Source organism: Mizuhopecten yessoensis, unplaced genomic scaffold (assembly GCF_002113885.1).
Source record: "Mizuhopecten yessoensis strain PY_sf001 unplaced genomic scaffold, ASM211388v2 scaffold8213, whole genome shotgun sequence".
NCBI lineage: Eukaryota > Metazoa > Mollusca > Bivalvia > Pectinida > Pectinidae > Mizuhopecten > Mizuhopecten yessoensis.
In genome coordinates this window covers 1,345,029-1,371,831 of record NW_018407435.1, presented here as the reverse complement: position 1 = coordinate 1,371,831, position 26,803 = coordinate 1,345,029, and the positions used below count along the sequence as shown (strand labels likewise).

Below are 26,803 nucleotides of genomic sequence, written 5' to 3'. Positions count from 1 at the left end.
CGAGGAATACAAAATAAGTTCATGATACATAGCACATATTTTTTTTCATTCAAACAGTTACAAAAGATGACATCAATCTTAATGGCTAAAGTAATATTTAATTGTACAAAAAATGACAGAAAAGACTAAACCAAATTTAATATTTGTAACATTTGTTTAAAGATCAGTCCTGCTCTAGTTAGGAGACATCATAATTGGCTACCAGTGGAAGTCCACCTTCCTTTGTTTTTTGTTTTGCAACAAAAGATACTTTAGGTTTTGTGTTTTGTGCAAATTTGTATAATTTAATTTTAACAGAACAATGAAAACATTTCTGATGTGAAAGAAGTTTACCATATGCACATACATACTTTCTTTTCCTCATGTTTTGAGGTATTTTATGAAGAAACTAACCTTCTTTTGCTGGGTATTGTTTGTACTGTTCTTGCGTACTCCTCCATTTTGTGTTTTTTGTTCCTGACTTGAGTTGTTGGCTGGTGCAGGTTGTTCATCTGTATCTAACATTGGGAAAGAGCATTGAGAATTAAAAGTATGTCCTTGTTCATCTACAACACCCGGGTACCACGTTCATTTACATTATTCACATGTTCATCATTGACAGGGAATTACTATATTAACTATAGTTATTATGATATTTGTTATCATAATGATTTCATCATCATATCAAAATTTTTCCATAATTACATTCTTTTCCCCATGATTTTCTGTATAGAATAAAGATTTCTGCATAAAGAAAGCTATTTTTTTCAAAAAACTCTAGACATTTTGTAATTTGTTAAGATACACTGGCTAAATAGCAAATATAAGATATAACTATCTGTTTTGTTTTATAGCCCATCAACCACATCATTTTGGGCCAAAACATGTAATAAAAACTTCTTTCAAAACAGAATAAACAAGTCAGCAATACCAACAAACATGTGTTAATATGTTAATGTTTCACGTAATTATATATAATACAAGGTAAATGAAGGGTCAGTAGGATATTGAGATATTGGTTGTTAGTGTAAATTAAACAAAAAGGCCTAGAGGGTCTGTATGTTATTGATATGTTGGTTATTAGTGTACATATAACAAAAAGGCCTAGAGGGTCTGTATGCTATTGAGACATTGGTTATTAGTGTACATATAACAAAAAGGCCTAGAGGGTCTGTATTGCTCACCTGTATGTTAAAGAAATCCTACCAAAATAATCTCATTCAAAGAAACATTGATATTAAAATCCAAGGGATGGGGCCAGACCCAAGGGCCAATCCTAGTAGAAAATATGTATCAAGATCTCCATGCTTAGCAATTGTATATTTCTTTTCATTGTTTCCATGCTTGGCTTAGCGTCCAAGTTCCTACTGCCAGGGGCAGACCCCAATTAAGGTCTATCCTAATTAACATTTTTAGCCATGCCCCCCTCAGCCTCCTTCCCCAACCAAATATTGTTGGTAACTATCTCATAAGTTTAAGAATCACAGTCACATAGTCAATTTAGCAGTCAACTCCTTCATTTGTACAATTCTGAATCCTTACCACCTAAGAATGGCGCCAAATAGGGTTGTTATCGATTTATCTTGCCATTACAATCATCTCATAGTTCTATGAAAGTTTTTAACCATACAGTCCCTCTAACCAGGTGATTACAAAAATATCACTGTTTTATGTTAGTAGGAAAAGAAAGTAAAAACATTTAGCAACTTATACTAAGTACAAACTAAACTTCAAAACATAAATTGTGTGTAATACACCACATCCTCTTAATCTAACCTACACAGTTTTAGTACATGTGTAACTGATAACTGTTGACACATCCATTACAACAAGTTGATGGTGAAACAAAGTATCACACCAAGTCTGTCAAAGCTCTTTCGAAGAGAAGAAGACAAATGTTTTAGACATTTTTCCTTAAAACGACTAGTTTGACAGACAAGATATGCAGTATAGACTTTGATTATCAATTGTCTTCTCCTGATAAAGGATATGGTTATTTTCTTGCAAGTTTCATCAACAACTAAAACAAATTTGGAAGAGTCTGCAATATTCAATTATAGCAATCCTCGGTCAATATATCCTTGCTCTGGTGAATAAATCCAGGCATTGACTTCAGCCAAATGCTACTATTATTTCATTATTTTCAAAACAGTGATGTAAGCAATCTGACAAAAAAAAACACGACAAAAAAACCCACAGCAAAACAACTTCGGCAGCGGGACAGTGCATTGTTTGGAGACACGTCATAATTCTATTTTTAGAAACACCCAGTCCTTGAACAAAAATCACGCGCTCCAAGTCATTATCGGTTTTTATCGGTGGACACGTGATGCACTCCTGGCCAATTCCTTGTTTGGAATAATATGAAAAATTCATAATAAATAAATATGGGGGAGGTAGGTGGGAGGGGGTCAATCTTGCAATTGTACTGAAGGCTTTATGGTGATTGTATACAAATTCAGCTTTGTATCACTTCCATTACCAGTACCAAAAGATAGAATTTAAATCATTATTTTAATTGATCACTAGCTTCCTGCTGTTCCTGAAGTTTGATTTTGGCAGAATCTTTTCTGCCGATAATTTTGAAATGCCTTCGTGATCACACCAATGAAATTCCTACTTTGCAATATCGTATGTTACACTACTTTCAATATTATTCTATGTCTGCAATGTAAAAATTGTTAAATGACACTTTCAATTGTTTAGTTTCCATGTATCATTGGATAACAATGTATGCGTGTGCATGCATCATTTCCTAACAAACAAAAAACATGTGCAACTCTCTTCTAAAGCCTCCATTTTAGCCGGGTGTGGATTGTTTTTGACATATTAGCTTTATTGAGGGAATTAACATGCGTGCATGTGCATATCTAATGATTCCACATACATCCATGTTTAACTGGCAGGACAGGACCATTGACTGCAGCATCCAGAAACTATGACATCAGCTGTGAATGCCTTGATGGTGAAATCAAAAGGAGGCATCATGTGGCAAATGGTTGTACAGGCAATAGAACAGCATAGTTTAAACAAAGCAAAGTATTGCAAGCAATCCCTCCTCCCACCTTGTCGTGAATTTCAGAATAAAAAAATGAAAAAAGGGCTATAACTCTGTATATACTTGGGCATGAGATCCACTTCTGTACATGATACTCCCAAGAGGTATTCAAATACAATTCGGCCATTGTAGGTAACATATATACTATACAAGATGTATGCCCCAGACAAAGTGACACATGAACAAAAGGCTGTTAACAGGCACAAGACCCATTTCAATCGATCATCCCAAGTGATACAAAATAAAATTTAGCATTTGTAGGTGAAAGAGTGTATAAGATATATACCCCAGACAAAGTGACACACACATCGACTAATGCTACTGTGCAAACCCAAGTCCCCTCTAGTTGTACAGTTTTTGGAGCTAATTTATGAATGATTTAGGTCACATTGTCTTATAGGCACTTAAGTAGATAACTCTATAGTCGAAAGTCTACCAGACTAAGGGAAATGACTCAAATGCTAAAATCTTGTAATTTATCACTAACACAGGTTTAAATTAAGTCTTCATTGTGATAACTTAAATTATTATTAGAAATATTTTTTATTATATTATGAAGGAATATAAAACCTGAGATTTAAAAGTGTTGGATATTAACTCAGGCCAAAGTGGCCTTCATTACTTATATTTTTCTAACATTTTCTCACCTTTTCATTCATTCAATCATAATACACAGACATGTAACATGTTGTTGATTATTCATCAAATATCATTGCCATTATCTACTACACTGGATATTAATAACATTTATTTCATACTTACGAATAAATACAGGTTTTTTGTATATGCGATACGACACAATTGCTCTAACCCATATCAGCCCTCGCCGTATCACACCCCAAAACCCGTATCAGCCCCCGACGTATCACACCCCAAAACCCATATCAGCCCGCAAAAGCCATATCACACCCCATTTGAAAAAAAAAAACATTTTTCAATATTTCAAAAATGAAAATAAATCATAAGTTAGTAGTTTTTATTAGTAAGTATGTAATAAACAGAATAAAACACGCCTTTTTCCATATCACACCCAGTATCAACCCTCGACCAAGGGTGTGATATGGAAAAAGGCATGTATTATTCTCTATTTAATTTCCTTTTTTAACATTCATAACATAGCTTTGATAATTTTATCATAATATAATAAGCCATATCAGAAATGTGAAGGAAGCACCAGTTTAAAAACGATTAAGTTCATGCAGACAGCCAAATATTAATTATTTTGCAAAACAGTTTTTACACCTCTTTGAAGGTGCACTGTGCTGCACACTATGGACAACATATACAACACTCTGACAACAAGGATTAACATCGAAACTGAAAACATTACAAACAACAGTAAACAATACAACAAGATGTTAGTAATAATTTAACATGCAAACTAGAATCAGGTTAGTAATACTGGCACTTCCAATCAAATTCCAGTTTTGCTGTTGGAAATTTCATCGGAGCTTCCAGTACAAAGGTATAATCTGAGAGAAATCCATTTCTTATCAATTCACATGTATGGAAATCCACCTGAGCTTCCTGGCAAATTTTCTTAAATAAAACAGCACACCAGTATCTTTTAAAGATTCAGAACTGTTAAAAGCGTAATATATTAGAAAGCGAGATTATACGTAAAAACAAAAAGCAAAATCAGCCTAGGTAGATTTCCATTTTTATCTAGCCTATAAAATATAGCAGCCATATGTGAATTCAAATACAGAAACTGATCTCTAACCATGATTTGCCTGCTTTCCACTGCTTGCCATCTTACGTTCATATTCATCAGCCATTTTCTGCCATTTGTCCCTATTATTCATTACACCTTTGTACAGAGGATCCAGTTTTCCATTCATCTCGGCGAACATCTGGAAGGAGTATAACACAGTCACAAACAATATCTAAATGGGATGAAAACATTCAATGACAATGTCACAAAACCTCTGTAGGTCTTACCTTAAGCTTAATTACATATTATCACTTTATTGCCATCACAATACTTATTAAACCAGAAGGACTTGTTTTCAAGAACAAATCCTTGATTATACCTTAATGTTTTCCTAATTTTTACAAAAGGCAATTCTTCTTAGAGTTGCAGAGTGCTACAATAGAATGAAATATCTGTCCGAAAGTCGATTGCACCATTGCACTCTGCCAGGAAAAGTCCTTTGATAGACATATACCATATAAAAAACGTTGTTATAACCCAATTAAACAGCAAGAACTTTTACGTGTGATTATTTTCCAATCGGAAACAGTTTTTGGCCTTTTTAATCAAACTGTCTGAGTAATTACGGACCAATCATGATGTGATGTCACATTTATATTATGACTGACATTCCTGAATGGTTTTATTTGATGTTCACCAACTGACGGAAAAAGTGTTCGGTGAAACAGTTTGGTTTAAAATATATTTTGAACTGAATGAGATCGATGGAATAATATCGTCTTGAAAAGTAAATATAAGGATTGCAATGCATCTTTTTGACACTGAAGATGGTATGCAACACATTTCAATTCAACCCTATTTTCCAAGATGTGCATAGCTGTGCTGTATACCATCATAAATGTTAAAAACACATGCGTTTCAAACCTTAAATGATACCATACTTTTATTAGTACATGTATCTTAATTTCAAATTTATATAAATTTTCCATAGGCCTTTAACCACTGTAGACCAAAATAGACTCATCTGGATCAATGCATGGCAGAGTCTACTAAAGTTACATAGGGGTGAAAGGGTTAAACTATACTAGTGTCTGTTTTCATTTGATTATGTTACTTAGCTTCTGTTTTTCTACATTATAATTGGCCAAGTTGCTTTATTTTGCATTTTGATTGTTTAGCCGAAACAGAATTTGTTAATCTTTTTTTATGAAACTTGCTAATGATATTTTCAAGAAAAGACAACTTTGATGTTGATAATGCCTTCTTATCTTGATATATTTTACAAAATAATAAGGAGAAAAGAACAATTACTTTGAAATGTAACGCATACACCTATTAAGAGATGGCTAGATATGAGAACCATGTACCCAAGATCTTTTACATATCTTGATTTAAAAAAAAATATAACATGACCCCATCAGCTGTATCATTTAAAATGAGACATGTACACTACATTGTATACATACATGTTCCAAACAACATGCAAGCTTACTCAGTACAACATTAGAATAATAAGTTTGAGACAGTAATCAATATTTTTTTCTGATTAAATGACTTCGTTCTATAAAATTTATCAATCATATGCATGATGCTGGGGAAAAAAACATGCTCACTGTTTTTGGTAAAATAAAAGGCATACTCCTATATTAATTAAAAAATTATATCAATGAAGAAATGAATTTCACAATTATACCATCACCAATCACAAATCTTTTTCCGATTGCAAGTAAATTATAGTCAGCAAGCAGTGAAAATGAAGAAACTATATTTATAGACATATTTATAGAGGCTGACATAGGATCTGTACCACATGCCTGGACATGCCTTGGGAATCAAATGTTATAGCTCTGCAGTTTGAACTTGGAAATAATATATTGTGTTAACAAAGAGCAGACACCACAATCACCGATCAAAATTTCCCACTCGTTTTTTCAGAACATTGTATACTTTTAAAATGTTTTTAATACTAGGTAAAAATACAAGAGGCCCAATGGGCCTGTATTGCTCACCTGGTATTAATCTTACACTTGTAATCGTAAAAGTGGACTAAAATACTACAGGCAAAATATCATTTTTTGATTCAAAAGAATCTATTAAAAGATTTAAACGTGAGACACATGTGACCTTGAAAGTCAAACAAGGACATTAAGTTGAACAGCCTTTCTTTTAAGTCTTTCATACCAGCATGATTCTGGCCAAATATCATTACCCTGGACCTTTAGATTATTCAGAATTGGTCTATAGATTTCAACATTTTTGACCCCTGTGACCTTGCAAATAGGTGAAGGTTATTCATTTGATCTTGGTAACCCTTTATCCCAGCTTGTTACTGGCCAAATATCATCACCATGGTCCTTTTGGTTATGAAGAAGCAGTCTTTCACAGTTTTCAACATATTCGACCCCTGTGACTTTGAATTAAATTCAAGGTCATTAAATTGAACAAACATGGTAGCCATTCATCCCACCATGTTCATTGGCAAAATTTCAACGATCCTAGGCATCTTGGTTATTCAGAAGAAGTTGTTAAAAGGTTGTAAACATATATCCCCTGTGACCTTGAATATAGGTAAAGGTCATTCATTTGAATAAACTTGGTAGTCCTTTATCCCAGCATGTAATTACTGCCCAAATACCATCGTCCTAGGGTAGCAGTGTAGAGTAGCGTATGGTGGCCATGGGTGATATTTTTGTATAATGAATAACCAATGTAATATTACATGGCATATACATGATGAAGAGGAAGGACTATGTGGGCTTCACATTTAAAAAAAAAAAATTTGGTTTGAGACTACATTTTTGGCCATTTACAAATCTGTGTCTACACAACAAAAGCTAGCTTTTCATGTACGGTAGTCTATTTTTGTACTCAGCACATGTGTAAATATTGTGAAAAATCCAGTTGAACGACCTATGCTAAAACGTGAGTATTTCTGTTACAGAGTAGGTGATATTCAATTTCAAACAGGTTTAGACAAAAAATACTATTTGCATGGGTCAAATTTTTGGTTAAAAATCATGTATTTTAGCATTTTTTGGCAGTTTTTGATGTGGTAACCATGGTTTTCACAAGTCCCAAATCTGGGAAAATCACTTTTTGAAAAAGAAATCATTCTTCTAAAATATTTGTATTCAAAATGTAGTTTATAATATATATATATATGTAGGTGTGTTGTGCAGGATAAATCCGCTTTCCATGTTTATATGAGACATGCCCTTTATTTTTAGGATCAAGCCATTTCTACTGTACTCTGCTACCTAGGCCTCCTGGTTATTCAAAAGAAACTGTTTAAAGGTTTAAACTTGAATATAAGTCAAGGTCATTCATTTGGACAAACTTGGTAGCCTCAAAACTTGGTAGCCCTTCAAAACTTGGTAGCCCTTAATCATCCCAGCATGTAACGTGCCAAATATCATCAACCTAGGCCTCTTAAGTCGTTAAAAGATTTTAACATATTTGATCCCTGTAACCTTGAAAATGGATGAAGGTCATTCATTTGAACAAACTTGGTAGCCCTTTATCCCAGCATGCTACTGGCCAAATATTATCAGCCTGGATCTCTTGGTTAATCAGAAGAAATCGTCTGTATCATAAAAGTGGAAATTTTCAGTACTTTTATTTTTCTTATTTTAATCGTCACAAATTATAAATATATACATGTATGCAGAAATATTGACACGTGGTGGAGAATATATTGAAGCAGCATTGCCAACACCAACATTTCCGTAATAATACTACTAGTAGTTTGTAGAGTTAAAATGCCACCCTTTCACCAAGTTTGCTAAAAAAAAAAGCTGAAAAGTTCAAAAGCCAAATAATGCAACCATATGTTCTTATGCTCCTGTCACTGGAAACAGATATAGGGAAGAACACTTATTGAAGGAGGGGTGCCCATTACGGCATATACGGTAAAATATTAAACTTGTGCAAATATTTCAAATATTTTCTGATTAAGGAATTAACAAGGAACATTGGTGGAAGGATTTATGGGTTAATATGAAAATTTTTTGAAATACTCTTGTTTCCTTTAGTCAATGGACCGTTGTTAAGACTACCAAAACCAGAGGTTATAATCTAAATATGACATGGCCAACAAGCAAAGAATGCTCAAGAAATGAAATACTTGTTAGGTAGGTTAAAAGTCCAGGAATTGTCATGTTATATACCGGTACTTGGGCATACTGTGGAAAACTGAAAGCAAAATGTTAAACTGGTCTATTGGGTGTGGGTGCCGGATACTGATTCCAGGGTTTACTATAGGGAAACACACAGGCATGGTGTTTGTTGTTAGGGTACATACACTGATTAACAACAATGAGGACTTTAGCATGGAATTCACTATTATGTAGCTGTGTACTGATGACTCTGTGAAACATTCTTCAGATGATATTTATCCAATTTATCATGCATGTAAGATAGAGATGTCTCACGCAAGAAGCATTTCTCTCACCTCTACATAAAAGATACACATATACAAGGTCCCATGTATTTAACCGAGCACTCATAAAAAGGTAGAAAACATGTATCCTAAAAGACCACATTTGGTAATCTGTAGTTTGGCAACAACTGGAGTAGAAACTTACACCTCTGAACTGAAGGAAGAAAATAACAATGTTCTGTATCAATTCACAGACATAATTCAGATGGAGCTTTGTTCAATTTCAAACTCTGCCTCGATCCACCCCGCCTGTAAATTCTGATTAACAGGCAGAATTTCCCTAGTTTCTAATCTTCAGACTAAAACCACCTCGAAGTTTCATACAGGAGGGATATAGGTGTAATTTCCATATCCTCAAATTCTACATTTGATTGACTCATAACTATAATTAAATAGGCAAACTGTACTGTCAAGTCAACATAAAAGACAAAGAATGACATCGCGTAACATTTTACAATCAGATGATATATGGTGTTGCAGAATAGTAATGGAATGTACATGTTTCTATAATTTTCACTGATATTCTCAACTGTTTTGGGCATTATTGTTTGCTTCGAGGTGAATATTTTGTTCCATGAGAATTTAGCATTAAACCCCTTGGATAGAATTTCTCTAACTTTATCTATACATGTACATGCAGGGATATTTTAAGTCTTGTATACAGGGTAAATATTTATTACAATATCAGAGTAGGGAGCACTCTCAGGTCCATATGCAAGTTCTATTCAATTTGCATGCAAGAATTCAATTAGTTCCCACATTTACACCACAACATAAATACATGTGTATGGAAATTAAACCTCTTCAGGAATTCCAAAAGTAAGCTGGTAAGACATTTCAGGCAATATTCAGGATAAACTAAGGTTAAGAAAGCACCATCCAATGAACAGCCAACATGCAGGATTCTGCAGTGGTAATCAAGCTAGGACAAGATGAAGAGGCGGAGAGAAAATAATATAAAGATATATTGACAAGGAGACCTGTGGAGGTGACTTTAGAAGGTGATTCTAGTGCATTCTGCTTGTCAGCCAAATCCTGCCACTGATTCCGATTGTATACACATCCTTTGTACATGGGCCGTAAACCACCCCACAACTCTGAAAACATCTTAACCATATACCAAACACATGATTAGTTAAAAGGCTTTATTATATCTACATACTATCTCACATACTGTAAGTAGTTGCGACTCATTTAATTTTTCTGCATATGGCCTTATCATTTAACAAACTACAGTTGATGTAAAACATGTATACCACCAATTAAGCTAGAATTTAATTTCATTTGAAAGTGTATATGTAATGGAAAGCTGAAAATTGATTTAAACCTACAAAATGTGATCATCATGAAAAAAACACTTCTCTCTTTTATTTTTCAAACTCCAGTGATATTTTGGAAGATATCTATAGGTAAAATCATTTTCCTACAGCATGTAATGTCAGTTTAATACTTCAAATTTTTGAATTAATAAATCATTCATGATAACAAAAATTCTTAAGCTTTTCAAATTTTTCTTTCTACAGTTTCATGCAATGTCTGGTTACATGGTGTAGCTTGCAAGAAATTTTGGTACATTAGATTTATTATGCTTTGTACATCTTATACAGAACAAACGTTATTACCACAATATTAAAACTGGGTTTTTGAAAGATATTGTTCTAATAAAAAATGCCAATTACACATATATTTTTAACATCTAGACATTAATATGGCCCTTAAAGTCATTCTGTCTGTTATCCCTGATTCAAACAACTTCAAATACACACAATATGATTTTCCAGTCTCTGATCCCTTATAGAAATTTAGGTACTGACTGTTAGCTCCTTAATTGGTCCTGCTAAAAAGGTTTAGTTTAACAACGTTGAGTTTTATATCATGTTAATACAAGTTTGGTTAATTAGTTGATGAACAGGTGAGTTAAAAAAATAGTGCTTAACATATTTTTTTGGATCATTTGGTTTATCTGTGAAATGGTGAAAAAGTTAAACTGAAATCTAGAGTGCAAAGTATAACACAATTATCATGTTCTGAAGTATAAAAATATCAATAAAGTTATAAACAATTGTACATACTTTGTAAACAGGAATACAGATGGCATCAATGAAGCCAACTTGCATTTTCGGCAACTCATCCTTCTTCTCTCTGTCCATCATAGCCTGGCAAATATAACAAGATTTAAACTCTCTCTATCCATTATAGCCAGGCAAATATAACAAGATTTAAACTATCTCTGTCCATCATAGTCTGGCAAATATAACAAGATTTAAACTCTCTCTGTCCATCATAGCCTGGCAAATATAACCAGAATTAAACTCTCTCTGTCCATCATAGCCTGGCAAATATAACAAGATTTAAACTCTCTCTATCCATCATAGCCAGGCAAATATAACAAGATTTAAACTCTCTCTGTCCATCATAGCCTGGCAAATATAACCAGAATTAAACTCTCTCTGTCCATCATAGCCTGGCAAATATAACAAGATATAAACTCTCTCTATCCATCATAGCCAGGCAAATATACAAGATTTAAACTCTCTCTGTCCATCATAGTCTGGCAAATATAACAAGATTTAAACTATCTCTGTCCATCATAGCCAGGCAAATTTAACAAGATTTAAACTCTCTCTGTCCATCATAGGCTGGCAAATATAACAAGATTTAAACTCTCTCTGTCCATCATAGTCTGCCAAATATCACAAGATTTAAACTATCTCTGTCCATCAAAGCCTGGCAAATATAACAAGATTTAAACTCTCTCTGTCCATTATAGCCTGGCAAATATAACAAGATTTAAACTCTCTCTGTCCATTATAGCCTGGCAAATATAACAAGATTTAAACTCTCTCTATCCATCATAGCCAGGCAAATATAACAAGATTTAAACTCTCTCTGTCCATCATAGTCTGCCAAATATCACAAGATTTAAACTATCTCTGTCCATCAAAGCCTGGCAAATATAACAAGATTTAAACTCTCTCTGTCCATCATAGCCTGGCAAATATAACAAGATTTAAACTCTCTCTGTCCATTATAGCCTGGCAAATATAACAAGATTTAAACTGAGTATACCTACAAATTGTGAACAAAACAAAAGACAATGAAAAATCAGTTCCATCTGCGCAATGCATAAATCATCAACACGGATAAGAGACCATGAAAAGACAACCTTAATTAAAGGGTGTGCTTTTAAATATCTAAATTATACTGGAATTTGAAACATCATACAGGTATGTATATCATTCTGTAGTAAGTATACTTATTTCCAGTGGTCACGATATGTTCGTGCTTCCTGAGCTTATTTTAAAGAGCTCTAACATAATGATAGCTGCTAATATAAAATGCCTGTATACGTTAAGGTTTTTGTAAGTTCTAGCACTAAATCCCGACGTGTATAACTTTGATAATTTAAAACAGCATTTTATTTCATAATCCAGTTTATCACATACCTGTTGAATCTTGTTATAGAAATACAAGCAAATTTCAGACCATGAAATACAACGTTCTGTATTGCACATGTGCAATACGGAATGTTGTATTTACCTACTAGTCGGAACTACTTTTTATGGGAATCATCCCCTTGTCATGGCGAACTGAAAAGTTCCAGGTTTTTGCAAAAAATATAAAAGTTTATAAAATCTTTGTATCGATCTCTACCAAATACGGAAGGTATGTGATAAAAGCAAGACCACACACTTGTGTTTTACTGACGAATCAGAAAGCACTCATTTATTGCGCGGACGTATATATTCACTCGTGTGCGGATATTCGTCCGCGCAATAAACTCGTGCTTTTTGATTGTTAGAAAAACACAAGTGTGTGGTCTTGCATATGTTTCTCATACATAAAGCCTAAGGCCTAGAGCTTTTACAGTGTATTCATTGATCTCCCATATATATCTAGGTGTGAAAACTGAGGTTGATGTACTGAAACATCAATGCACTAATCTGAGTATGTACAGCACACGATGATAAAGATTGATATGAAATTTAAACATACAATTGGTTTTTCACCCAGTCTGTCTTTCTCAATGTCCCCCTGTTCAAAGAATTCATTTGCCACAAGCTGTGCCACTTCCTTCTGGATTTCCCACGGTTTTGTGATAGCTGCCACGTCACATGCGGTCATCATCATGGCTCTGTATTTTAACCACAATCGTAAAAAAATAAGCATATAAATATATAAAAAAAAGCATGACTTCCATTGATATGCCATTAAATAGAACACATAGAAAAGAAATCATTTTTAACTTACATTATTCTAAATCCTTCTAATACTATTGGTACTGATTTAAGATAAAGCAATGTCTACAATAATTTTGTTTAATGTTCTAAAATCTGGATTCATCTTTTCATTCTATCATTAATCAATTTTATGGAATTCACTTGAAATTATTTATTTTATTTTTAAAGTTTGCCCTATACTTGTGCAGATTATAATGTGATTACTTTACCTCAACAGTTCCTTATTATGATCTGTTTCAAATTTCGTGTCTCCCTTGTCTATCAAAGCCTTGAAGTCTCCCCTCTTCCTGTAAATATATACAAATAACAGTTATTTACAACACATTACAGCTATCAAAGGAAACAAGTTCCTCTTTCAGCAACTATTCAGATCTAGGATATTCACTTACCTATTGAATTCCATGTTAACATTCATCCATGGCCAGATACATATCTCCAGGTATTCATCATAAACCTGCTATATATTTCATTACCTCTAGATTATGAATGACTGTTTTTGATAGTTACCTAGCACAGCATGACATCACAATATTTTGTCACCTCATTTTCTACACAAAATGTTCATGGTTAATTTGTACTTTATCTTGAAAATCTACTATATTTATTGTCTCATTCCCAATGTCATTGTTGTTATTTTACAGAATTTCGGAGTCATAGATTGGAGACAAAGATTCACTCATTACCAGTATGTAGTAAAGGGGGATAATTATGAAAATCGTCATGTAGAATTTGGGGTCAGAATGTGAGCAAAACCTTCCTTCTGACCTTTAATTCTCCATCCTCTGGCAACATTTCCAGCTCCCAGATCCTAACTTATGATAAATTCTATTGATATTAGTCACCACTGGAGGATTTAAATCCTCTTTATTCACAAAACATTATGATACAACTTTAATTTTTAATAAAATTATCTGCAAATGCTTAACATTCAGAAACACTAGATCTTTCAAGTCTTAAAACTCTGCTAACACCTACTTGAAGTACAAAGCGAGATCTGTGGAGAGGATCGCATGCTCCAACATCTTGATTACAGTTCTGTATTCCGCTGATGACAAGGACTGAAAGATGTTGTTGCCCTAAAAAAAAGAAGAAAAAACATTGTCAGATTATTCTATAACGGTGGAGAAAATTCTAACTTCAAAATCCAGTTATTAAATCTATATGATGCTAATTAAAAGGACACCTACATGTATTTACAGACTCTGAGTCTCAATTCAAATATCAACTCAAATATGCAGATATACACTACAGTGAATATTAAACTCTGAAAAGAAAGATCAATTTTAATCAAGCAAATAATGAACATAGGTGTTGATAAAACAGCTTCAGTATGGTAATTCAAATGCAATTTTCTCATCATTGGTTTGAGACTATGTGATTCTTTGTTAATTATTTTAACCTACCTCACTGTTGAGTATCATAATGCAGTGGTCAAAGTGGTGATGTTCCATCACCGAGGTACTATACAGCATAGCCAAAGGGGAGACAACCCTGAGAAAGCAAAATAAAATAAATCGATTTAAAGTCCTGAATTCAAATTGCATAATACATCAACCTAAAGGCCATACGAATAACCTTTCTGCTAATGCATTTTTGTAATAAAATTGATCAAACTACCGAACTGTAACAAGAACAAGCGGCCCAATGGCTTGGCCGATCCTCAATGGTATTTAGTTTCATACCAGTAACCTCAAAAGTGGACCAAGGATGAATATAATTAAATAGGCTAAATTAAGCTACAGGCCAATATAATCACCCTGGGCCTTTTGGTTATTGTGAATAAGTTGTTTGGAGTTTTATTTGACCCCTGGGACTTTGAAAGTCGGTTATTAAAGGTAATTCATTTGAACAATTCATCCCAGCATGCTTCTGGCCAGATATCATCATCCTAGACCTTTGGGTTATATAGAAGAAATTGCTTTGAAGCTTTTTAAACATCTGACCCCTGTGATATTGAAAGTGGGTCAAAGTCATACTTTGTAGCCCTAAATCCCAACATGCTACATTGGCCAGATATGAGAAGTTGTTTAAAGAAAAGCGTTGATGCTGGACAGACGACGGACAACTTTGGGCCAGGTGAACTTAAAAAACCATAATTGTAACATGGGATACCCTTCCCAAAAGTGATACTGTTGACAAACTTTGGTGTCAAAAAATGAACAAAAGGCTATAACTGGGTACAATTATAATGAGGCACATGACTAAATTTCAGTATAGGGCTCACAACCTATCCCCAAGATACACAAGTAAAATAAGTTTGGTTATGTATAGGTAGATTAGCAAGGAAGTTATGACCCTGATGAAATATTTGTTGACACCCAGCCAGCAAGACAATATTATGTCATACCATAATACATGTCCCATCATAGATGGGAGTATCAAAATGAAACTCTCAGTTTATTATCAAAATATGTTTAAAACTAATCAAGAAACTTAGATATGCAATGGATGGACATGTACTTGACTTGGAAAGCGTTGTTAGTTCCTCTGTGGTCCAAATCATGACACAGACAGCCGACCAGTAACGTCAATATTTCTATGTCTGAAAACATATGCCTTAATCCTCCAGTCTGTAGGAATAAAAATAACAAGTCTATGTAAGTTTCATGTGCAGCTGTTATATATATGTAAGTACCACTAGACACCAAGTGTATCTGCCATTTCATGATATTTCAATGACATCTTGTTACCCACATGGCAGCCATTGATACTCATTAATGAAGACAATGAAGATGACACTGAGAGTTATTAGATCTCGAGTCATCCAGGTGATTTTTTCATTCATATTTACTAATTCAGGTCAATTACAATCCAATTAGAATTATATCTTTATTACAATTACTCTATAGCTCGTTTATGAAGATTGTAATTCGTCCAGTTCAATACTATTGTCTGAGTAACAGCCAATCAAAATCACTTCTCATTTAAAACTTCAAACATGATTGCAACAAAAGTAGAACTACATGTAACTACTTCTCCTCCTATGATGAAAATCCGACATAGATAATTGTGTTGAATTTTCAACTCACGAATATCATGGTGAACATGGTCTGAGCAACATTGAATGCATGTCTCCAATTGTGGTACGTCACTGGCCTGTAGTTTTTCTTAACACTGAACGCCCATCGACACAGCACCTGGTAATGAATGAAATATTTCCAGAAAAGGTTAGTTTCTTTTGATAGTTGTATTGGCAATCATTTTATACCTTGTATTCTTCTTGACTACATGTGCATCGATCAGTGATGTATCGATTGCCTATATGAATAAACAACTCAAAAAGACCTGATGATCGCAACGTTATAACTATCACAGATCTTAGCTGTACCCATGATGATGCAGGTAGTAATCTATATATAGCTTAACCAAGTTAGGTCCACGTTTACAAGAACATTTACTTACATCATAAGGTATCCGAAACTTGGTGAAAAGGTCGGCTTCCTTGAACATACACACCACAGCCTTAACTGTATCAAGATCAGGCATGGGTATATCATTGAAGCCAAAGGAGTACAACTCGATCTTGGCTGCAGATGGGATTTCACAGGTCTGATAATGAGAAAACAAAAAATACAAAATATAGAAAATGCTTGTTAAAATAAGAAAACAACCACTTTCAAATCAAATCTTGTATTGATTTCTACCTAGTTTGGTATAATTCAATTTGTATTGTATTTTCAATCATGTATTAGACACCATGCAGTGGAATTTTATCAGAAGGCTTTTCAATAACAATTCACAGCCAAACTGCATAATGGGCTTGTTCTTTATATGAATACAATAAATTGAGGACCCCTGTTACGCTGCTGAAATCTATGTACTCTGTAACTATCCATTGGAAAGTGTTTTTTTCTGACAAGAAAGACTATAGCTTTGATAAGTCATTTCTGACAAGAAAGACTATATAGCTTTGATAAGTCATTTCTGTCAAGAAAGACTATAGCTTTAATAAGTCATTTCTGACAAGAAAGACTATAGCTTTGATAAGTCATTGCTGACAAGAAAGACTATAGCTTTGATAAGTGACATTTCTGACAAGAAAGACTATAGCTTTGATAAGTGACATTTCTGACAAGAAAGACTATAGCTTTGATAAGTGACATTTCTGACAAGAAAGACTATAGCTTTGATAAGTGACATTTCTGACAAGAAAGACTATAGCTTTGATAAGTGACATTTCTGACAAGAAAGACTATAGCTTTGATAAGTGACATTTCTGACAAGAAAGACTATAGCTTTGATAAGTCACTCCTGTCAAGAAAGACTATAGCTTTGATAAGTCATTTCTGACAAGATTATAGCTTTGATAAGTCATTTCTGAAAAGAAAACCGTACCTTGCACGACTTTTATGAAAAAATAATAAAGATGAAATGAACAAAATACAATCATCAAAGTGTTCTGAGTGTGAAAATCTTCCGATTGTTGTAATATCGCTCTAACCCACTGAGCTACCTGGTCAATGGATTGAGTGTCGTGACTCAACTACAGTTATATCAAAATGAAACTAGACCAATGATAGGTGAGGTCAGCGAGGGCCCCGTCATGTGCCTGACCGTTCATACTTTGTGCCAAGTGAGCTAAATATCTGTGGGGTTTATTTTGTTCATACTTATAATACTTTCAATAACAGTCCAAAGCTTAAAAACTTTCTCCTAAATCACAAAATGGGATTGGGATAGCATTGGGCACTAGCTTCTACTTACCAACAACTCGTCTATATCCGAAGCCTGAGCCGTGGCATGATAGGACAGGATTTCCAGCGCCACACTCTGTTTTGCCATCAGCTTACAAGCATTCTCATACATCTGACAATTGTGGATCCCCAGGCCAGTGAAGATAGAGAATGCCTAAACATAAAAAAGAAGACATTTCTTACAGAATTTTTGCGAAGGAATGTCGACAACAGCAACATGTTTTAAAAAGATTGTAAAAACTATAAATAAATCTAATCATGAGACCATCTGTATTAGGTGACTTTTATGCAACCATTTTCCTCCCTTCTGAAACTGTTATTTAACTGTATATGAGAATGTAGATCTGATGCAACCAGCAAGTGGAGGAAAGTCACTTTTATTTCGATGACAATGTTTTACATTATAATTCAACTTAAATCCTGAATGCTGATGAAAAAGATGGCTGTGTAATTCAAGCACTTCAGCAAGTCTCCGGTGATTTATTGTTATGAGTGAAATGACATTTGTTTACTGTCATATCATAGTTTAATTGATCCACTGAATCTTTTTGTTTCAAACTTTCTTTAAATACATGTGTGAATGTGCGCTTGGGTTGATGGTCAGTTTATGGTAACAGTTATATGAACAAGGGGTCATTTGGTAGGTCACATGTGTCTGGTAATTCTGTTAAAAAGAATTTGTTAATAGTCAATTCTTATCAAAGGCTGGTTTTGAATTTTCCTTTAGGCTGCCACTTAATACAGATTCAACTGTATTACCTAGTTTTGTCATATCGATTTAAACTTATAAGTGTATACCATCAATTCAGATTTCATTTTCATATATATTTAAATTGGTCTTGTAAGATACACAACCGTGTTTTGTAGCTATAATTTGGTCGGTCTCCTACCTCGATGATGTTGGCATCACTTTCAATGAAGGCCTGGCCATTGATTTTATTGATCAGCTGTGTCACCCCAATGATTTTCTTGTCACTGTTGTAGATAGGCATACACAGCATGCTCTTACTCTGGAACCCATCCTCGTCAACATGCTACAGTCAAATGAAATGGAATCGTGTGTAATGGATTAACAGAAGCTATTGACATTTAAATATCTACACTGTTTTAACACTGTTTTGCACTCAATACCATTGGATTTAAAATTGCATGGTTAATTAAGGCCAGACAAAAAAATATGTGTTTCCTGCAACATGTTGGAAAAATTTAGGGTATGTAGGTAGGTAAAAAAAAAAAAATTAACAAATAATTGTATATGGTTTATATCGAAGAGTGATCTTGACTTTAACAGTGCTTCTTTAAAAATTGCCTTAATAAAAAGTGTAGGGTAGGCACAAGAAATTAGGGTAGGTAGGGTTACCGGAAACACAAAATATTTTTTTGTTTGGCCTAAATTCTGACATGGTTCTGCAATACCGTCAATGACGCAAGTAGGAGTAGTTTTTAATTGAGATGATTTTGTGAGTAGGAACCACACAACAACTACCAGATGTATTGTGGCTTTCACGTTTAATTCAAACAGAAAGCATACTTGCAAAGTCTGCCTATTTGTGATAAAGTCTTCAAACTTTTCACCTTCATATTGATTTTTGCATTGATTAGCAGAAGTTTGAATTTACCATAAGGGTACAAAAATAGACTTGTTTTGTTTTCAAAAGTAAAGTATAGAAAACTCACAACAGGGATTTTATAAATTACATGTAAATCCTTATATTTCACATTGGTTCTGACATTCCCGCAGACATCAAATACTGTGAGGCTTTACTACAAATCAAACATATCACTTTGAAGCCTGTCATAACAAACCAAATTTTACCGGGCCTTTAAACGTTGTATCCTCCTCCAGATCAACAATGTTGAGAGGCATTCCCTGCACCACCACATGGCGAGCAATCTCAGCATTTTTTGATTTTGCTAAACTGGCAACACTATAAGAAATAAGAAAACAAAAGAGATGAAGTGTAAATTTCTGCACATTAGCAGCAATTTCCAAGTCACAAACATCATGAGTTACCCTACAGCAATCAAATACTTTGTGACATGCGCAGGAAACAGGGATTTTATGTTTAGCAATTGAAATATTTTACCACCTCCAAATTAGCACAAAAGTATGTTGACAGTGTATCCCACTTGCCTTCATTACATGCATAACACAATATTACCTATTGCATTTAGTTTCATAGCCTAGTTCATAAAAACAATGAGAATATATTGAAGTTATATAAGTTAAAACATGGAGAGCAATAAAGTGTGACTCAGGGATAATCTCACTGTACTTGGATAAACTTTGAAATTTTATCTCCACAGATTATAAGCTGTGCCAAGGTCATAAGATTTCTATTATTGGATACAGGCTGAGTATTTAAATTCTAATATTGATGACAAATATTTTCGAAAGATGGTTAATAGCTGTGACGTTATCCTTGAAGCCAACAGAAAGTGCTGAGAACATTTTGAAGCATACATGCTTAATTCTACACTTCAATGCATCCTCAGATGAAAATTTAAAAGAAAAATATTTCTCCCACCCCTCACAGGTGTGTCTCCCACCCTTCACGGGTGTGTCTCCCCCCCTTCATGGGTGTGTCTCCCCCCTTCACGGGTGTGTCTCCCACCCTTCACGGGTGTGTCTCCCCCCCCTCACGGGGGTGTCTCCCACCCTTCACGGGTGTGTCTCCCCCCCTTCACGGGTTTGTCCCCCCCCCCCCCCTTCACGAGTGTGTCTCCCACCCTTCACGGATGTGTCTCCCACCCTTCACGGGTGTGTCTCCCCTTTTAGCCGAGAAAGAACAGCTTGTCACCCCCTACAGGGAGATAACCTTGTGCCGATTAGCACGTGTTCAATTGTGACGTCATTAAAATGCGTCACTGGTAATTGTGACGTAATCAAAAGAGAATGACAATATTCATGTGTTTTTGTTTACACTCATCTGCTACCTTGAGGGTGTGACAGAGTATTCTCTTACCCTGAACAGGTGTATCCGCACTTTTACCGGTGTGAGATTTCCTTGTCTCACCCTAGGGTTGAGACGGGGGGATTCCCCTATTCATACAATGGCATGACGTCACTTCAACAATACAATGACGTCACGTCAACAATCCGCCAACGTCACGTCAACCCTGAATTTACAATGTAACGTTATCGTTACATTGTGTATATCAATATGATACACAATGGGAGAACAGGGTAAGAGAAACAGAATCATTCACCCCCTTGTGGGGGAGATAGGGGAATCTCCACCCTCGGGAAACGATTCTTAAGTTGCCAAACACTCAGCAAAGCCTCGTGTTTGGCAACTTAAAAATCTTCCCCTCGGGTTGAGATTCTCCTATCTCACCCCCAAGGGGGTGAAAGATTCTATTAATCTCCAACCCTCGGGGTTTCTATTAAGATACTATTAATCAATATTTTCATTAAATTAAATGTTTCAAATCATATTTTAAGAAGTCTTAAGAAGCTGCCCTTGTAAGACATTCAGGCAACATATTCTAGGCAGCCTAAGGTAGCGTTTTATTAGAACCCTGCTTTCAAGTAGGGACAGACAAAATGATTATCTGTATAGGACGTTCTAAATGAACCATAGAGGTAAAGAGTTTCTTAAAGAACTTAGAAGTCACCTTGGTACATGGATTGTTCCACCATCTTTGGCACACAAATCAAATGCCTTGCAGAAAACGACTTCCTGCAAACAGAAACCTTTCATTAGTCACACTTTTCTGAACCGAATATCCAACTCTAATCAGCATTATTGCTATTGACTTGTATACTGTAGCAGTTATATTTTTCTATCTTAGTGATCTAAACACAACCTGTGAATTTTTAAATGCAACATATGTTTGAACAGTTCACAATTTTGACCTCGCTTTATGCAAGTTAAATGATAACACATTGACAAGAAAATCATGTTTACAAAGAGGGCTCTCGAAACCAGGATGAAAAATATCAATTCTTAAAAAAAGACAATTTTTCGGGTGAATTTTATTTAATCTGTGTTATACTAGTAATGCACTGTGCCATGGAATTTTTGATTCAATATTTTTGATAAATACAAACTGGGATTTCAACATTAATGAGACTATATATTTCAATAAATTCTTAAACTAAAAGAAAATAGTAATATATAGCTTTCCAATCAAACATGCAACAACCCAAGTATAGTTGATCATGAATGCAAATTGCAACAACAAATTCCTATACTAATAGACACAATGCTATTATATTAGCACCACAGACTTGCTGTTTAAATGTACTATTGTTTGTTATGCATGAATTTAAATTTTTTTAAAGGAAGTAACTGGCTTAATTTGCTGTTTAAATGTACTATTGTTTGTTATGCATGAATTTGAACTTTAAAAAAGAAGTAACAAGTTCTTGACACAAAAAATTAAACTTCTTCATGCAGATTTCCTTCATATTTGCATGCAAGATATGTACAGTGCAAAATATACATTTAGATTATAGATACAGTAATTCTCTGTATGAAATGTTCACTCACCGTACGATTACAACAGCACACTTTCTGTACCTACATTCTTTGGCCAATGCAATCAATCTAGTCTTGTTAAACAACACCTCAAGCAACCAGACAGTTTTTACCAAAGTTTTCATTACACAAATGAAACATCAGATTGTTGCTGATGATCATGAATCAGCAGTTGGTGTAATATAAGATACAATTTTTAATGAAATGAACTAGAAATGACTACAAATCTATAAAGGGTTGGATAACTAGTTAAAAAATTACTGGGTTAGAATATTAGCCCTTGAAATACTTCCAACTGAAGCAGGAAGAAAACAAATATCTATTCCTCCCGCATATCACATCCAATTCACATGCTTTTCCTCCAGCATATCACATCTAATTCACATGCTTTTGAAACAAATTTAAATGTCATGCATTGTGTTGCAGTAATGACAACCTTCTTTTCTCCGTGCATTACATTTAAGTGTTTACTCAAACTACAGTACCTAATTCACCACGAACCTCCAAATCGATAGTTTTATAGAAATATATCAGTCCCACCTACAATACTTCACATGCTCACCGGAAGGGTGTGGCTATATTTTTCTGTGTTTTAGATTTAATTATACACATATAATTGATCAGCAGATTTAAATAATTGATTTTCATTTAACTCTAATTATATAAGTAGATAAAAGTAGAGGATCTCATTCCAACACGTCACGTTCCAGTCAACAAAAAAATACATGCATGCATCAGCTAATTTCAATCTAGACAACTAAAATAATGATCTTTTGAATTTTGAAATTTTGGCCAAACGCACAATTCCAATTAAGTGTTTAATAAAATTTCTTATTTAAAATGGAAAAAAAATGCTGTCAAGACTGAGGCATGAAAATGTTGGTTGATATGAACCATATTACATTGGTGCATTATCAATGTTATTTACAGAGCAAACTATTCCAGCATTCCAACATCTGCTCTCTCTAAAGATTTCATTATTGAAACGTTAACACAGGTTGCCTAAAAGCTAATCAGTGAATGATGACATATTTCTCTGAATTTTCCTACTTTCTAACTATTTTCCCCAAAGAATCAGCTAATGTTAAATAGTCTTATACTGTAAAACTGCTAGCACATCGAACCTTTAAATTAATTAAGTCACATGCTTTTACTATTCCACTAAGCCATCAGCCACCACCTACCTTATATATGTTACCAGTATGTTGAGAATGTAGTCTCTGAATTACCACAAGTTCTGCTGTATACCGAACCTTTCCAATTGTTAGTAAAAGACAGAAGAAACGGCATACATATGAAAACTACATGCCATATGGGCTACAGATACGTTTGATTTATAGAATTACCTTCGTACTGGTCGGCTTTTTATAATCTTCGTGTGGCTTATCTGCATCCTATGAGAAAAATGTACAACATTGATGACAACAAGAACAACAGAACACAACATGCCCTGCTGCATCTCCTTTATCGACAAGGATGTCAGGTCCAACATTATAAAGCGGCTCAGTTCATCGACAAGGATGTCAGATCCAACATTATAAAGCGACTCGGTTCAAGTTGTGTAGATAAAAACGTTTGTAATAATGGTCCATGATACCATTGTGTTGAGGAAGCAGAAAATACTCAAATCACAAACATTAAGATGACTGACATGCTTTACAACAAAACACTCGAGTTTTTATCATTATTATAGATGGTTGTAGCGATAATTAATGGATATTTATTTTACAAATTGTATCTAAATCATTACAACTCTTTGATCATAACAAAGAAACAATGTGTTTGCTACTAGATTTTCGATACCAAATGAAATCAATATTATTATGCAAATCATTAATGCAATATTTTACTAGCAAGCAATAACTTAAAGATACCAAATCAGAAAACTTAGGTTTATACATGATCTAGTACCTAGCTGAAATAAAGCCATGCTCATAATCAAAAGCCAAGTAGATATAGACTTGAATTAGTAATATGTTGTCTGAATTATGGATAAAAATATGTCAAATTTTAATATAGTAAATTGGAAACATTAGTTCAAATTCTCAACAACTTTTTCATAGAACCAGAACAAAATACATAATTTTAATATTTCAGGGCTTTCCAGTTAATTATTAGTAGATTGTTAGTGTATCACTATAAACAAGTCATTCAAAAAAACAAAACTTTTTGTTAATATCGTTTTTCAAAAAGCACTGGTTAGTATTAGAAGCTAGGGAAAAGGAAAGATTAACCACTCATATTAGATCAACCTTTCACAAAATAGGTCAGCAAGCTAATTATGGGAAGTTCTGGAGTTAGTAGTGCTGTTGTTAATCTCAAACACTAATTAAGGGGAAATAAAGAACCTTAACAGTGACTTTGGAAATTAAAAGCATTTCAAGTCAGATCAATTTAGAAATGGTTCCAGCAAATTGACTGACGGGAGTAGAGAGTCAAGAGGTGTTAATTTGTCTCCGGTGACATAGGAAACAAAATTACAGATTTTTGTTAATGTGAAATATATATAATTATGGTCTTCCTTTATCATGAATAACAAGGCATGCATTTCAGAGAATTCCTACGATTATCAAGTTTATTAAACAATTCAGATTTTTATAATCACATAAGAAAACTTTATGAAGCATCACTTCTATATTGAATTTTCCTGTAATGAGTTCCCAATGATTGCCGTCTGTAAACAGTTTAAGAAATTATCATTTTATTGACCGTGCTTTGGACAATCACCTACATTTTAGGGTAAGTTTAATGTTATCCAATGCTACTATTGGGCTATGAAAGTGGCAATGCTATGCAAATGTAATTTATATAAATAAATTGATTTTTTTTTATCTATTTATTTTAAACTATATTCATCCTACAATAAACCTATATCTGGTGAAAAGACGAACCTTATCTATAACATTTCAATAACAAAAAAACCCAATTTCCTTGTCCTGTAAAAATTTAGTCCCCCAAAAACTAAATAAATATACAACATTTGATATAGCGCCCTATCTAGCTAAGATAAGCCACTCTAAAGCACTTTACAGTTCATTATTAATTTTTATACAGTCATAACAATTAGCATATACATTAATCAATACAATATTGAGGAATTCACAGGAGCTTCCTTATCAGGCGCTAAACTACTAGTCCTATGCCACCTGGCTAATATCTCCCTATGTGTGTATGCCTGTGTGTGTGTGCTGGAGATGTATTGTGTTCTGTTTGTAGTGGGACCGTGCTTTCAACGGTATCATTTATAGTGCCCCCTCACTTGAATGCTACAGCACAGATACCGCAACACCCGCCCAAGAACATTTTATACTCCACCTGGGTTGTTGGAGTTGTGTGGGCAGGAGAAAAACACTTTCTATGAATATTCCATGCGTACGGCGACTTCAGGGATCGAACCCCGGCCACCTGCTTGGGAGGCTGGAGTGTTAACCACTCGACCAATCCGCCCATGACTAAGATTTAAATCAGTCATATAAACAATAAAAAAAAAAAATCTGAAAGTTAGACATTATATGTCGTCTCCCTGGGCTTATTACAGCTTAAACACAATTTCTATACTTGAGATATCCTATATAATTACACAACAATAATTCAATAATTCAGGAAAATTTCCTTTGAGAATATTATTGGTTCTTTAGAGACATTATTTCCTCAAAATTTACAGGGAAAAGAGAAGTATCTTTAATATCACATCTTTGTACACAGAACACAAGATGAAGTCTATAATAATTACTAGTAGTAAGTTACCTTCGCCCATATATATTTAACCGAGACCTTGTCGTGATTGGAAAGATTTTCTATAAATAGTAACAGTGACTTCGGCTTTGATTGTAGAACGTGTTTGATGTTTTCGCATTGTATGAAGTTTCATCAATACCAGTTAAGAAATGAAGAGATTCGCCAGAATTAAATGTCAACTGGTGTAATAGTGCAAGTATGTCTTAATGGAAAGCTACATCCCCTCCACAACCTTGCCGTGATGGGACTTAATAATTAAACCTGCTTCTGACATGCAATCTCTCAATATAAAAGATAGAGAAATCTAAATTAGCAGCAGATACAACTGATGTTGGTTAGATAACATGCAGATTTATAACTGAGCACTGATAGTATTTCAAACATCAAAATGCTGTGCAGATGCTTATAGCAGAAGAATTCAGTAGAAATATAAAATTGAAATTGTGAATTTCAGTAATTTTACTACACTTTATATCACTAATAAGTACAACTGCCATATACAACATGTATATTTATA

The 26,803-nt window shown here is 34.1% G+C and overlaps 1 protein-coding gene across 6 annotated transcripts in view; it reads right to left on the bottom strand.

Annotated features, from left to right (window-relative positions):
- LOC110455362 (cGMP-specific 3',5'-cyclic phosphodiesterase-like) overlaps nucleotides 1–26,803 on the bottom strand; it is a 75,065-nt gene that overhangs the window by 3,135 nt on the left and 45,127 nt on the right. For 3 of the 6 annotated variants that reach the window (XM_021505455.1, XM_021505453.1, XM_021505454.1), the window contains exons 6-20: nucleotides 23,895–23,942; nucleotides 21,683–21,747; nucleotides 19,881–19,992; nucleotides 18,955–19,098; nucleotides 18,075–18,218; nucleotides 16,773–16,919; nucleotides 16,400–16,507; nucleotides 15,831–15,940; nucleotides 14,774–14,861; nucleotides 14,346–14,446; nucleotides 13,580–13,657; nucleotides 13,126–13,264; nucleotides 11,202–11,285; nucleotides 4,761–4,890; nucleotides 394–497 (exon numbers count right to left, since the gene is read on the bottom strand). In XM_021505455.1, coding sequence (XP_021361130.1) covers nucleotides 394–497; nucleotides 4,761–4,890; nucleotides 11,202–11,285; nucleotides 13,126–13,264; nucleotides 13,580–13,657; nucleotides 14,346–14,446; nucleotides 14,774–14,861; nucleotides 15,831–15,940; nucleotides 16,400–16,507; nucleotides 16,773–16,919; nucleotides 18,075–18,218; nucleotides 18,955–19,098; nucleotides 19,881–19,992; nucleotides 21,683–21,747; nucleotides 23,895–23,942 — 1,602 coding nt within the window. Of the gene's footprint in view, nucleotides 1–393; nucleotides 498–4,760; nucleotides 4,891–10,109; nucleotides 10,237–11,201; nucleotides 11,286–12,054; nucleotides 12,121–13,125; nucleotides 13,265–13,579; nucleotides 13,658–14,345; nucleotides 14,447–14,773; nucleotides 14,862–15,830; nucleotides 15,941–16,399; nucleotides 16,508–16,772; nucleotides 16,920–18,074; nucleotides 18,219–18,954; nucleotides 19,099–19,880; nucleotides 19,993–21,682; nucleotides 21,748–23,894; nucleotides 23,943–26,803 lie in introns of those variants that run through there. The other 3 variants (XM_021505456.1, XM_021505457.1, XM_021505458.1) reach the window with 3 other exon arrangements.